The sequence below is a fragment of the Carassius gibelio genome, chromosome B13 (genome assembly GCF_023724105.1).
Source record: "Carassius gibelio isolate Cgi1373 ecotype wild population from Czech Republic chromosome B13, carGib1.2-hapl.c, whole genome shotgun sequence".
NCBI classification, from domain to species: Eukaryota; Metazoa; Chordata; class Actinopteri; order Cypriniformes; family Cyprinidae; genus Carassius; species Carassius gibelio.
The window spans coordinates 11,308,672-11,322,731 of NC_068408.1; the positions used below are offsets into that span (position 1 = coordinate 11,308,672).

At 37.3% G+C, this 14,060-nt stretch overlaps 3 protein-coding genes across 5 annotated transcripts; 2 read left to right on the forward strand and 1 right to left on the reverse strand.

Moving 5' to 3' along the window:
- Positions 1 to 168: 168 nt before the first annotated feature.
- mettl18 (methyltransferase like 18) lies at positions 169 to 1,453 on the reverse strand. Its single transcript, XM_052572807.1, has 2 exons — positions 1,306 to 1,453; positions 169 to 1,059 (listed from the first exon to the last, which is right to left on the reverse strand). The coding sequence occupies exons 1-2, from the start codon at positions 1,405 to 1,407 to the stop codon at positions 193 to 195; spliced, it is 969 nt and encodes a 322-aa protein (XP_052428767.1). The 5' UTR covers positions 1,408 to 1,453; the 3' UTR covers positions 169 to 192.
- Positions 1,454 to 2,465: 1,012 nt separating this feature from the next.
- On the forward strand, positions 2,466 to 8,344 carry zdhhc16a (zinc finger DHHC-type palmitoyltransferase 16a). Of its 2 annotated transcripts, XM_052572805.1 has the most exons (11): positions 2,563 to 2,953; positions 4,214 to 4,450; positions 4,536 to 4,730; positions 4,856 to 4,944; positions 5,052 to 5,080; positions 6,056 to 6,189; positions 6,464 to 6,568; positions 7,134 to 7,210; positions 7,302 to 7,425; positions 7,557 to 7,627; positions 7,717 to 8,344. In XM_052572805.1, exons 2-11 carry the CDS (start codon positions 4,223 to 4,225, stop codon positions 7,817 to 7,819), a joined length of 1,155 nt encoding a protein of 384 aa, XP_052428765.1. In that variant the 5' UTR covers positions 2,563 to 2,953; positions 4,214 to 4,222; the 3' UTR covers positions 7,820 to 8,344. The 2 variants fall into 2 exon arrangements, with proteins under 2 accessions (XP_052428766.1, XP_052428765.1); XM_052572806.1 differs by lacking the exon at positions 6,464 to 6,568 and having other exon boundaries at positions 2,466 to 2,953.
- An 86-nt stretch (positions 8,345 to 8,430) lies between these two features.
- Positions 8,431 to 14,026, forward strand: ubtd1a (ubiquitin domain containing 1a). Of its 2 annotated transcripts, none has more exons than XM_052572809.1 (3): positions 8,431 to 9,662; positions 12,133 to 12,360; positions 12,594 to 14,026. In XM_052572809.1, the coding sequence occupies exons 1-3, from the start codon at positions 9,581 to 9,583 to the stop codon at positions 12,974 to 12,976; spliced, it is 693 nt and encodes a 230-aa protein (XP_052428769.1). In that variant the 5' UTR covers positions 8,431 to 9,580; the 3' UTR covers positions 12,977 to 14,026. The 2 variants fall into 2 exon arrangements, with proteins under 2 accessions (XP_052428769.1, XP_052428770.1); XM_052572810.1 differs by lacking the exon at positions 8,431 to 9,662 and adding an exon at positions 10,607 to 10,964.
- Positions 14,027 to 14,060: the final 34 nt, after the last annotated feature.

The following is a 14,060-nucleotide window of genomic DNA, read 5'->3' on the forward strand; positions in this document are numbered from 1 at the left end:
AAATCTTCAGATTGTTTCACCAAACTCCAGTTTCTGTGATGGTGGTCTTGCTGTTTTAACATTAGTTATTTACACCAAGCACAATTTAGGATTTCATAACCATCCATTTTTCTTAAAAGAATATGCATGTTAACTTGCACCCTAATTCCATATGCACATTACTCAATAGCATACATCAAAACAATTTGAATGTCACTTTTTGAATGTCAATGATACAACATGTCTCTTAAGACCTTGTTCAACATCCTTCAAATATCTGATCTGAAAGACATTATTCTGCTCCACAAACTTCTCAAACAGATGAAGGCCTCCTCCTACTCCAAAATAGTGAGATTTGGTTGCCAAATAAACCATACCATTTTCATCAAGCAGGTCACAAAACACATTATGAAGTGAAGAATAGTAGTCGGTGTTATATATGGTTTCTGATGTGAAGATAATGTCAAATTTCGGTGATGGGGTTTTATTGTGCATAAGTGTGAGAAAAGAGTTCCAGTCGCCTGAGAAGAAACCACAACGATCTAGTAATTTCTCTGTTGCATTCAGGGCTTTTCGCTTACACGGTGGGCTGCTATTTTTCTCTTTATTTTCATCATCATCTTCACAATTGAGAAAAACATTTGGTACTGTTAACTGCTCTATCACAGTGCTGTTATAATCCTGGAAATCAACTTTGCTGGCTCCTTTCTTCAATGCAAGTATGCCAAGTAGACCAGCTCCACAGCCTAAGTCTAACACTCTTTTCCCAGCGAAGGTTTCTCCTTCTTCATCAATGTACTCAAGTAGATCGTAAGTACATTCCCAAATCTTAAACCCACCCTCATAGATTCCAGAGATGAGGTCTGAGTTTTGAGTCAGTGTTTTGGCCAGTATCTCCTCACTGTCCTCTCGCTCAGGAGCAGTCTTCTCAAACACTGATTCATTGAGACAGAGCAGGGGAGGCAGGGCACCTATGGTGATGGTTTCAGGCACCCAGTTCTCAATTTGGGACAGAGGATCCAACAAAGGTAGGTGCTCCACAGCATCCTTTATCTTATTTGAAACGACTGCATTGACTTCCTATGGAAACAAAATATGTGCAATTGTGCATTATGATCTCTAAAGATCAATTCACAACATGGAAAGAAGCCCTACATATTGATGATTTAAGCTTTCACTTTAACTGTTGAAATGGAATATCGTCTAGTCCTAGAATTTAAAGTGTGCTGTACACTTAAAGCATAATTTTATATTTTACAGTTAGCTGTCTTGCAGCACTTGCCAAGATATAGCCGGTTTTAACAAGCTAATAATAAATTCCCTTACCAAGCAATTAAGATTCACTTCTTTTGCTTTGTCTTCTTTGTTTTCTTTATCGTTTGTTTCGTCTGTCTGTAAAGGAATATCGAAGTTGAAACTGAATGCCATCTCTTATACTATTTCGGCCATAACACGTGTGAACATCTGATATCGTTATCCGAGTCTTTAACGAATTGTTCTTTTGAGTCGAATCTTTTCAATGCATTGGTTGAACAGAACAGGTTCAGAAATAGGTCCGACAGCATTTTCAACCAGGAGGTGTGAATTAGCAATGTAAATAAGCTAATGCTTAAATAAGTTCATGGTTAGTGTGACTTAGATTTTATGGACTGGTTATTCATGACAGAAAACTGGGAAGTAGTACAACGTTATAAAAAAAAGGGGCCGGGGGAGAAAAAAGAATACGTAAACAATCTCTGTTTTTAGAGCCCACGCATGCGAACTTTCGTTCGGACTTAAAAGAATCACTGAATTGTTTTTTGAGCCGTTCCTTTGAAAGGAAGTGTTCGAATGAACCGATTCGAGGAAATGACTTGGACATGAACCAAACTGCAATTCCCACAATTCCCTTATGCAATTTGTCTTAAAGTACACATGAAATCAAAATGACTATATTTACTTTGTTCGCCTAAATTGATCGTTTTGTGCTGAACAATTCATCCATGCGAGTCAATCCACACAAAAAAATTTTTTGGCTTCATAATCTTTAATCAAAATCTGAAAATGCCCCTCCCCTCTGCATTGGAGGACCTTCACTGATGACGTAGGCTTGAGGAATTGGGCGTCTGCTTAATCCGTAACCACGCCCCTCCAACTGACAGCAGACAGGCTGCCTGTGTGTTTGCGAGCATTGACAGCGCGTGAAGGGAAAGATGGCGAGGAGGTGCATTTTTGGTTGTGGAACTCACGGAACACTTTTCCCTTAAAATTCCCTCGTTACGGTCCAGATGGATCGATTTTATTACATTTCGAGGAAGGAGGGATAACAGAGTGTTCACGGATGTGCTCGAAACACTTCACGCGCGAATACTCCAAAATTAGGAAAGAACACGTAATGGGGTTCTTGAAATATTTGTCATAACAGATAACGCTGTCCCGTCAGTGTACACCGTTGGTACCTCACAAAGTTTGACGACGGTGAGTTGAAATGAACCATGTCTCATGCAAGTGAACACACCTACTTATCTAGATCCAATCAGGTGCTAGTTGGAAAATAAGCCACGCCCACTATTTTCCTCATTTATTATTCCGTTTCTCTCGGAAATACGTCACAACACTGGAGAAAAGCCGTTTGCAACTTCCGTTTCACGGGGACTTTAAATGCTATAAAAATCGAACCGAAATGCGATTAATTCATTAAAGACCACACAATATAACGCAATTTTGATTATTAATAATATAAAAATATACATATAAAAATATTCCCGGATAATATTTTCGCTTTCCACGCCTTAAACTACAATTCCCAAAATTCCCAGCGTGACAGCTGAGCTCACATCCCTGAGCGTCAGGCAGACAGACAACAGATGGAATCAAAGGGATAGAAACTACTGCTTTCAATTATTTTTCTCCGTCTGTCTCGAAATATATATAAAAACATCCAACGGTATCATGAGTTGATTTTATCGCAGTTTTAGGAGGAGATCTTGGGCAGGTAAGACAACCGATTGTACAAATTTCTGCCATGCTGTGATCTTTAATGTTTAGCTCTTGCTGTTTGATTGAGATACTTGCTGTTTGATTGAGATACTCAACATCACTGTTATGCCTTGTTTCATCACTGATCCGCGGTATACAGAGAAATCTACGTATATTTTCTATCTATATACGAGTGTGCATTGGACAGATGATAGATAAATGAAATACAGACAGACAGACAGATAGATAGATAATACATTTACATATGTAACTATATATTGTAGATATTTCATTTTGACACTGTGATGTACTAACTTAACAATATCTATGAGTGTATTTCTCTCAATGATAATTTTAGAGGCACAGACTCTGTTCCTTGAGATTATAGTCTGTTTATGATTTGGGAGGGTTGGGGGGCGGGGGGGGGGATATGATGTTGACCATTTTTACACAAATCTTACAGTATCTACTGTCCAATATAACTCTTTCTGCTTATGTCTGTCACAATTACAATGTTATATCATACGGGTGGTGATGTTCCCTCCACATTCACTGGTGTGACCGGAATGTAGACTGTCCAGATCCGTCGCTCACATGTCTTAATATTACAACGTCTGGGCATCCGGTGCTAACATTAACATTTTTTAAATTCTTACCGGAAGACACACCTATATGATTAATAAATGTATTATCTTGAAACTGGCTTGCCACTGATTTAGTGTTTTGCTTTAAGTTTTTAAATAAATAACAAAGTTTCTCTTCATCATCCCAGATCTTTGTTTATGCATATTTTAAATCGAAATTCACATACAGTGCCTCTTTTAGGGATGGCTTGAAACACTTCTACTAAGATTAATGGTTTAATTGCAACTACAAATCCACGGAAAGACGCATTAGTCACCATCCCTGAGTTTTATTTCTAAACCTAAGTAAACTTAAAAGGGCGGGGTGTTGTAGGTGCATTGTTATCAGGGCAATCATGTGAAGTATGCTGCTTTCTAAAGACTGAACAAAAGAGGTCACCAACCTTTTGTATATTTGTATTATGTTGGATAATTCGGGGGTATCAGAAAACTAAACCATGCTTGCATTATTGGTTTCTATCCATCCACACCATCTGCTTAGAAGGATACTTGGTTACTCTAATTGTCTTACAGGTTCAGCACAAGGGCAACTGTCAGTGAGCAAATTGCAGGCCGTATGCAGAGGAACTTGCTTGTGCCGATATTCAGGATGTTCGAACAGGTTATTAAAAGATAAGTTTCTGTCTTTACAGGTGCTGAACATGCGTCCCTGCAATACTGTCATGCACCTGCTGCTGCGATGCATGCGCGGATGTGCAAGACACAGTCGCAATCGCATGCCCAGGATACTGAGGCAGCTTGTGAGCTACATCAAACTGATCTTCAAATCCCTTTATTTTAACTCGCTCACTAACTCTGAAGTGGTACTGGACTGCATCCTTGAACCAGTGTTTTGGACAGTGGAGGTCGTAACACGATGGTTTGGAATGGTAAATCTCATAATTACCGTCATGTTGTTTTTTTGCAATGACTGTTTGTTTCTCTTACACCCTGCGCTTTTTCTCTTCTCTTAAGGTGTTTGTGTTTTTGGTAGTAGCTCTTACCAGTTCTGTGGTTTTCATCGCATATGTCTGCCTTCTACCGTTGGTCCTCCAAACGTACTCTACTGGCTGGATGATGTGGCACATTTGTTATGGGAATTGGATCTTGGTCATGATAGTCTTCCATTACTACAAAGCCACGAACACTCCTCCTGGATACCCTCCAAAGGTTTGGCTCCCTTAGACATGCCACCATCCAGTAGCTGAACTGTGTGCTGAAGCTGAGCTGAAGTGTGTTTTTAATGTCATTCATAACATGTCAGTTCCTCTTTCTTTCTTCACATTGGGTTTCAGATGAAAAACGAGGTCCCGTTTGTGTCGTTCTGTAAAAAGTGCGTCATTCCTAAACCAGCACGAAGTCATCACTGTGGCATCTGTAAAACGTAAGAGAGACATATCAAATCTGACTGGTGACTCCGTGTCAGCTGCACTGAATTATATTACTGTAAGAAACTTACATGAATCAACATCCCTGTGTTTTTCTCTACAGATGTATTCTAAAAATGGATCATCATTGCCGTATCCTTTTTAAATCACCTTTCTATTTGTAAAAAGTGAACCCATTTGATCTTATTTTACTCTAAAATTCTTATATACTGGCTGTTTTTTGTCAAACATTCAGTTTAAAGGAACAGTTCATCCAAAAATTACAATTCTGTCATCAATTATTCAGATTCATGTTATTGCAAACTATTCACAAGTTGTATTGCATTCAGTAATTATAATAGCTTGGAAAAGACTGACGAGAACAGTTTTCAGAATAGAATTCAACAGTTTATCTTTATGATCATTTATAAAGCTTTAAAGACAACCTACTGTGAGCCACAAGGTCGTTTACATTAGTTGAATCCATCAGCTCAGATTATTTGAACATGTATATTTTTAAATAATCATGTTTACTAACATTATCTACTGCTTTGTGTTATGATTGTCATTTTAAATTCTTCATGATATTGTAGATATTTCCCTTATTAAAACTGTTAAAAGTATAGTTTACCCCAAAATTTTCTCTCTTCTGTTGAACATAAAAAATGATGGGGAAAAACTACTATGGAGGTCAATGAGGATAAAATAATAATAATAATGTTTTATTATGTATAACAGAATTATTTCCTTAAGCACCATTGTATTTCTTTCCAATTTTCAAATACTCTTTTGCTACAGATCTAAATGTGTAATATTATAAATCGCCTTATAGCTAGTTTGATTTGTTAATGGCGTAACAAAAACTTTATAAAAAAATCTTTGTTGGAAAAATACTGAAAAGGCAGCTGAAACATTTGACAGGCAGTGTTGCTTTGAGTTTCCCTTTTGCGTTCCCCCAGGGAACAAAAGGAGTAAAGGTTTAGAATGACTCAAATGTGAGTAAGTAACAGTCAGATTGAATTTAGATGGAATTGAAATTAAATTTGGTGAATTATTCCTTTAACAGCCCAGATGTATTTAATATTTTTCCACTTCTGTGTAGTTAAGTCCTTAATTATTTATATTCAGCTTGGCTTAACAACTGTGTTGGCCATTACAATCATCGTTACTTCTTCTCCTTTTGTCTCTTTTTGACTCTGGGCTGCATGTATTGCAGCATCAGCGGTCGCAATCTGTTTATCGATGCATACAATTCCATAGATGTAAGGCTTTGTTTTTTTTAATATATATTTGTTGTTTTGTCTTTGCTCTTTTCCATTTAGTATAAATCTGTCTTTGTGTCATAACATTTTAAAGCTTGAAAAACACCTCAGTGGGCATTGTTTTTTCCCTTTTTTCTTATTCTAATGAATAAGGTAGATAGCGTTTAACTCCTCTCTTTCTGAATGGTTGTGTCTCTCCTTTTCTCTATCTGTTCTCAAAGTCTGGTGTAGCGGGCATGTCTTAACTGCCAGCTGTCTCTCTGCCATTCCATAGCAATTCAGACACTTGGATGTGGAGAAACAGGGTGTCCCGGTGACAGGGATTGGGTTGCTCATCGGCATTGTCCCGTCAGAAGGCGTGGCTGGGAAGGGAGTACAGGTGGCTCAAGTTGTTTTTCCTGTTGTTGATTTGGTTTTAGAGCTGTCATTTTTGTTTTCTGTATCACGGTTCATTATTTAACACTCTTAAACAAACAGCATGCTATGAAATCCAACAAATGTTTTCTGACCTTCCCTATCTCAATGCTAACAGTGCATATTTAAATGAGTATTACTTACTGACTCTGCTTTTGTCAGAATTGTATGAGGGGGATTTACTGGTGAACTTTAGACTTTTTAAGCTCTGCTTGGTACGATCTGGTGCGTTAAAATTTCCATTTGGAGCAATGAATCCCTCTCCACACTCAATACCATGACTGAGGTGCCCTTGAGCAAGGCACTGAACCCCCAAATGCTCCCTGGGTGCCGCAGCATAAATGGCTGCCCAATGCTCCTGGTGTGTGTGTGTTCACTGCTGTGTATGTGTACTTTGGATGGGTTACATGCAGAGCATGAATTACAAGTGTGGGTCACCATATTTGGCTGTATGTCATGTCACTTTCACTGTCACTTTCACTGAATAATATCCAATAACCTTTGCTTTTCTGATGCTTCAATGGACAAAGGAAATTTCGCAACCTCCATACACCTACAAAGATAGGATGTTTCACAAGAGTGTTATCTACATGTGGGTCCTTACAAGGTAGTCTATTCTTTCACTGCTGCCCCAATACTGGTTTTACTATTTGCATAGACTCACATCTTTTGTTATGCTTGCTGTTTTTTTCCATCAGCACGGTGTCAGTCGCGCTAGGATCTCTCACACTGTGGCATGCTTTACTTATCACCCGTGGAGAAACCAGCATTGAACGCCATATTAACAGCAAAGAGGCCAAACGTTTGGCAAAACGTGGAAGGGTAAGTTGTTGGTAACTTTTATAACTGATTGGAATTTATTTTCTTCCTATTGTTTGATCTCTTGTAACCATTTAAAAACTTTTATAATAATTTTTTTTATCTTTGATTTAACCTTTTCTCTCTTTTTAAAGGTCTATCGTAATCCTTTTAGTTATGGCAAACTAAACAACTGGAAGGTGTTCTTTGGTGTAGAAAAGAGAAGGTAAAATTACACATTTTACATGCTCTGAGTCAAATTCTGCAGTCTGTAAGTTGTGACTTTAATGTTAATTATTATAATCATCTTCACAGTCATTGGCTGACTCGTGTTCTCCTGCCCTCTGGACACACCCCTTATGGTGACGGACTGACATGGGACATTTACCCTCTTAAAAAAGACATGATGCCAGTTTGAGACATTAAAGACTTGACTGTTTTAGTTGGCGGTGGCCAACACGCTCCTCAGGGTGAGCCTCACGCGCCTTTGAGCCTGAGCCAAGGCTGAATGCTGGACCAGAGCCCTGGGAACACAGGAGACTGCAGAGCCCAGATTTAGACGGTGATCTCACTGGATGACCTTTGCTCTTTCTGGCCAAACGAAAGGGCTGCCCTCCAGAAATACCATGAATATTTTGGATGTTTTTATCAATGTTTTATAATGAAATCATGACAGTTGTCTGTGCGATCTCTGGAAGATACTGTGTTTATAGGGATAGTTCACCTGAAAACAAAAAAAACAGTCACCATTTACTCACCCTCCAGCCATGTGGGGCTTAATGTTTGATTATGTAAATATGATTTTAACTTATTATTTATATCACTTACAGTATCATTTAAATGCACTGAAATCCAATACTTCATTTCCATAGTCAACCACATCTGAAGAAACTTGATTAGAATTTTATTATATGCTAAATAAACAGCATTTCTTGTTTCATCATTTTACGGTTTGGATGTTTGTAATAGGTGCTGTAGGGAACTTTTGTAAAAAAATTTTTTTACATATTTATTAAACATGTCATTATGTCCTGACAGTAGAATATGAGACAGATAATCTGTGGAAAAAATCAAGCTCCTCTGGCTCCTCCCAGTGATCCTATTGCCATTTGCAGAAAGTCATGCGCTCCCGGTAAAAAACAACCAATCAGAGCTGCGGTCCGTAACTTTGTTTGTGTTCAAAATGTAGAAAATGAAAATAATAAGCGAGTACACCATGAATCCATTTCCCAAACCGTGTTTTTAGCTTGTCCTGAATCACTAGGGTACACCTATAATAAGTATTTATATTCGGACTATTTTAGATTGCTTCGGGGGTACCGCGGCGGAGTAACCCAGTACCTTTGTGATTCTTCATAGACATAAACAGAGAGAAGTAGCTCCGGCTACAATGTTCTTCCGCAAGACGCAAGCAGTTCTGTTTATTAACCGCTAGAGCGTCAAAAGTTCCCTACTGCAGCTTTAACATCTATAAATGCATTGCTGTGCATTAAATATATTGCTGCCTTTAGATGGCAGTGTACCATCCTTTCACCATTTCATTTCATTTTATTTTTTCTTTCTTTCTTTCCTCCCGGTCAGTGGTGATTAATAGCAAATAACTACAGTTTTCTTGTTGTATCAGTAACTGGAGTAACGTTTGGGAAAATATACATGAATATGCCATATCCCCTGCTGTATTTCTGCTGTTTCTCCATGCAGCGCTTGTTCAGGATAATGTGCAAGAACGCCCTCTAGTCGCAGATTTCACCACTTCACCGGTTTCATTGTTTAGGGCTCAACACTGAGTAATTCTTCTTTAGGGGTTTGAGTGTGGACAACATACGGAATTATGTGTGTGTTAAACTCCGAGGATAATTTAATATCAAGTTTATATTTGTACTACCTGTCTATTGACTGCATTCGTGTGATGACTTTGTCTTCCTGGAAGGTTACTGATCAGCTTAAGTCTTAGACGAATGTCGACTCAGCGGAATAGAACGGGCTTGTGTCTGCGCTCGGACAGCAACATATCTGATTACCTAAAATAATATTCAACTAGACAAAATCTTTCTTATGCAAAAACTAAATATAATTTATTAACGTCATTGACTAGGACTTCTTGCATTTTGGATCCTGTAGAAATGCATTTACTCGGGCATCAGGCGTCTGAAGCTTGGTCCTGATGTGAGTTTGAGTGATGGGAAGTTGTTTTGGAGTGATACGTCAAAGGTCTCACCTGTCCTCCAGGAATGCATCCAGATACAGCACCAAAGGAGGAGGTAAGGCTTCATCTGTGAGGAATCCTGTTTGGAAATAGTGTGAATGCGTTTACTGTGGTGTTCCTGGAACGAGGAAACTTATTTGTCCTACTCTGTGAAATTATTATAATTTAAATTTTTTATATTTCTGATATTTTTTCAGAATGTATCACTGTAAATTGGCAAGATCTGAGGAACTTTGCTATTATAATAGTTTTATTTAAATGCCATGAACTCCTAACCTTGTGCATGAGACCCCCATACATTTTTTTTTTAAGAAATCCATAGAATTTTCTTTATTATAAAATAATATTAATGTGTCTTAATTATTATTTGAAAAATATTTATATTTAATATTTTTTTAGCACTGTACTATTAGATATTTATTTACTAATTTATTTAATTTAAAGTTACCGTATAATTATTTGTTTTAATATTATTTTAATTGATTTATCTAAACTTTTCTATGCACCCCCTTGGGGGTCCCTGGACCACATTTTGAAAACCTATGCCTTAGATCACCAAAATCATCTTAAGTACCTCTAGGCACCATTTCAAACTGGGCATTTAGGGTCAGTGTTCTTTGTTGTACAAGGACAGATCTTACACTATGGATCCCATAAGTCCCTGCAGTAACTCTAAAGAATGTTATTGATTTCTAAAGCAAACCAACATAAAGAGAGTCTCCTTGAATTTTCCTTGAATGACTTAATTTTGATGGCACAACACAAAGAAGATTAACCTATTGGATATTATATAAACTTTTTGTCTGCTTAAATGCTAACATGTTCTTTCTTTACCTAGAAATCCATTAAGATTGGGACATTTTAGATTAGAAGTATTTGTGGAATTGCTTGGATGCACCTGCTCTAGACAATCCTGGGATTTACAGTTTATTTTTGACTATCCGTCCCGGTCTAAAATAGAGTTGACTTGATTAGGTTTGTTGTAACTCATACATCTAAACCCAAGCCAGCGATTGTAAAAGCAAGGTCTGTTTCATGCAGCTAGAAGATATCTTGGTGATCTTCTTAGATTTGTATTTGTTCAGTTGTTATTTTTAGATTCAGAAAACTGGTGATGGGCGTGCACATTTAGCAAGAAACTGGTTTAAGATACTAGTGGAGTGTCATGAGTTTTGCTATGACAGGACAACTTGTAGCACTGCGCAGCTGGAGTTGATTGTCTCTCAAAGCCCTGCATGAAGTCATAGGAGCGACTGTCCAGTAACTTTTCACTGCTTAGAGGAATAACTGACAGCTCAGACCATGGGAGTTGCAAACTCAAGAGACTATCGACCAACAATAACTGTTGTGCTGAAAAGTAAGTATTGTACAGTTAGAGATACTACAACTGCTGAGGTTGTTGTCTGTAGCCTACTTATTTGTTAGTATAAGATCCTAAATCTAAAGAAAGGTTTGGCAGGTTTTTGGTCATGCTAGCAGATACAGTTTTGTTCATACCTGTTCTGTCATACCAAAGTTTCCTGCCTTTGGAAGCCAAATTAAATTAGCATTTTAATCTCCTGTATTTAGAAATGAAAAAGGAAGTCTGCAAGATGTTAGTTCAGTTTGATCTGTGTGTTCGTGAAATTCCAGTGTTAGGCTACTTTGAATGTGTGTTAAATATGCTGGTTTATCACAGTGCATCATGGACTTTATAAGTCTTTGTTTATCAGAAAAATGCATAATAACAAGGAACAATTTAGCTAAATGGTTTGATACTAGTTAATTTTTTTCAAATTTTAATTGAAAATGCTGAATGGTGGAGTGTGTTTGTTTCGTGGCGTTCTACTCTAATCTTGAGTGATGCATGATGGGAAAGAGGCCACTAAATCCTGTTTTGCATCACCCGATTAAGTCTTTAATCTCAGACACTATAAATAATTTGTTTTGCTTTTTCCAGTGCGTCGCAGTGACTGCTGCTTTGACTCGAAAGCAGGTTTATTACAATAGTGATGAAAATTCTCAAGATCGCTAACAATGTTTCTTTTGAAATCTGTGCGGTGCATCTGTCACGTTTTGTTTGTATACAAAAGATTTGGCCACTTATGGTCTGAGGCCAATAGCCTTCAAATGGATTTCCCTTTGGCCTACTGTACTTGAGCTCTTTGTCTTTAGTCGAGATTCAGCTGGGCTGGCTTGACTGTTGGGATTTATGGTTGTGGATTAGATGCACATTTTTACCTTTGATCTATATAGCTTAATTTGTTTAAAGGAAAAGTAGTTTTAAACCACCATTTATGTGCTTGGAAACATTTGCTACATGTCTTAAGAGAAGCTTCTAGTGTGGAAAATCAGATTCTTGGAAAGGTCCAATGAATCTCATTTGTGCAAAAGCTGTGATGTCACATGCACTTTGTAAGATGTATTTGCTGTCCTTGTTCTTTAATAAGAAATCAGAACCATTTTTACATATTGCAATGCATATCTAAATAATCAGAAGTTTGTTCAGGTGACATTTCTACATTTATGTCTTTTTCTCTTGAAAGGACGCAATGAGCCCCTGAAGAAAGATAAGCCCAAGTGGAAAAGTGAATATCCTATGACAGAGGGCCAGCTGCGCAGTAAAAGAGATGAATTCTGGGACACGGCCCCAGCTTTTGATGGCCGTAAAGAGATCTGGGATGCACTGAAAGCTGCAGCTGTCGCGATTGACTGTAATGACCATGAACTGGCGCAGGCTATTGTAGATGGAGCCAGCATCACACTGCCTCATGGTAAAGATTTAAACAGCATTTCAATATACTTATAATATAAATATAATATTTACAATATTACTGTTATGACATTTTTTATAATAAAAAAAACAGCCTTGCTAAACCCAAACTTTTAGACATGCATATAAATATACATATGTACATATACATAATGTACATGTACATAAATATACACATTTGGTTTATGACAACAGCATTTGAGCTGAACTGGAGTTTTTGATTTGCTTTTTCAGGGTCTCTTATGGAATGCTATGATGAACTGGGGAACCGCTATCAGCTCCCTGCATACTGCTTGGCTCCTCCAGTCAACCTGCTGTCTGAGTGCAACGATCATAATGTGTCTGAAAACTCTGAGCTACAGGAGAAGGAGGAGAAGGAGTTCCAGCTGAAGGTGCGTCTCTCCACCGGAAAAGACCTTCGCCTCAGCGCCACGATGGCCGATTCCATCCGTCAGCTGAAAAAACAGCTTCAAATTCAGGAAGACATTGATACCGCACACCAGCGCTGGTTTTTCTCTGGAAAGCTACTCACGGATAAAACACGTTTACAAGACACCAAAATCCAGAAGGACTTTATAATACAGGTCAATGTTAGTCAGCCCATTGTTCCCAACTAAACACACAAATCTTTGAACTGGGACTCAATGAACTCAAACCTATGTTTCTATTATATCATCTCACTGATCCGGTGTGAGTTTCAACACTTGAGCTTTTCTAAATATTAAACACAAACATTTTCTTCCAGAAAGGTATATTTTCTTGAACCTATGAGGAGCTGAAAAGGTCATATATACATGCATGTGTAAAATATTAATATAGTTACACAGCAATTGGAGAGTATATTCACAAGATTTTGCAAAATAAGTTTCCATTTACTGTATGCTTAACAATCAATAATTGTAGCATACTAATTGTATAATATTTAATTAGATACCTTGCCTTGGTTTTAATATCCCTACATATGTTGTGTGGATATTCATTTCCATATTCCATGCGGTATCATTTGCCTTGATCCTTGATTCAGTCTGGTGTCCATTACTGAGCAGAACTTTTTCAATTTACAGAGCGTATGGATTTTTTAAATCTTATAGGGGACTAATCATAGACTGGAGACTTTTACGTATCTGTGTTAGCTGTAAAACAACAACATAAACAAAAACAACCTGTGTTTCTGTGCTTAAGTTGTTTGTATACATTTGTTTGTTGACATGCTTTTATAATGTATTGCAGGACAGACAGGTTAATAATAAAAAATAAATAATAATAATAATAAAAAAAAAATCATAAATTGTTAACAACATTTGCGGCATAATCAAATCACCACAAGAGAGGATTTATTTACGGATTTTTTTTTTCTTTTTTAATTTTATGTGATTAAATGAAATAGCAACTGTAAAACATGTCAAAATGTGTGTCAGTGTAAATACCAGAGAATGGTTTATTTTTAACACCATGTTTTAATAAACAACGTACAAAGATATATGTCTGACTGACAAACTCTCAGCTTACCACATGTCCTGTGATGTGAGTGGAAACCTTTTTGTTATTCTTTGCTCTTTTGATATTAATAATATACAATATGAAGCAAATTGACTAGAATAGTATATTTTATATGAGTGCCAGCTCATGTTGGAATTAAGGGAAATTAAAAAGTAGACAAAATGGTATTTAATTGTGTGTGGTGAATTTTTGGAAGTTGAG

Excerpts from the sequence above, each read along its gene's own strand:
- zdhhc16a (XM_052572805.1), top strand. The coding sequence starts at position 4,223 with ATGCGTCCCTGCAATACTGTCATGCACCTGCTGCTGCGATGCATGCGC. Across the intron at positions 4,451-4,535 it reads TAACACGATGGTTTGGAATG|GTGTTTGTGTTTTTGGTAGT; the intron begins GTAAATCTCATA and ends TCTTCTCTTAAG. Across the intron at positions 7,426-7,556 it reads GTTTGGCAAAACGTGGAAGG|GTCTATCGTAATCCTTTTAG; the intron begins GTAAGTTGTTGG and ends CTCTTTTTAAAG.
- ubtd1a (XM_052572809.1), top strand. The coding sequence starts at position 9,581 with ATGGGAAGTTGTTTTGGAGTGATACGTCAAAGGTCTCACCTGTCCTCC. Across the intron at positions 9,663-12,132 it reads ATACAGCACCAAAGGAGGAG|GACGCAATGAGCCCCTGAAG; the intron begins GTAAGGCTTCAT and ends TTCTCTTGAAAG. Across the intron at positions 12,361-12,593 it reads CAGCATCACACTGCCTCATG|GGTCTCTTATGGAATGCTAT; the intron begins GTAAAGATTTAA and ends TTGCTTTTTCAG.
- mettl18 (XM_052572807.1), bottom strand. The coding sequence starts at position 1,407 with ATGGCATTCAGTTTCAACTTCGATATTCCTTTACAGACAGACGAAACA. Across the intron at positions 1,060-1,305 it reads AAGTGAATCTTAATTGCTTG|GAAGTCAATGCAGTCGTTTC; the intron begins GTAAGGGAATTT and ends TTGTTTCCATAG.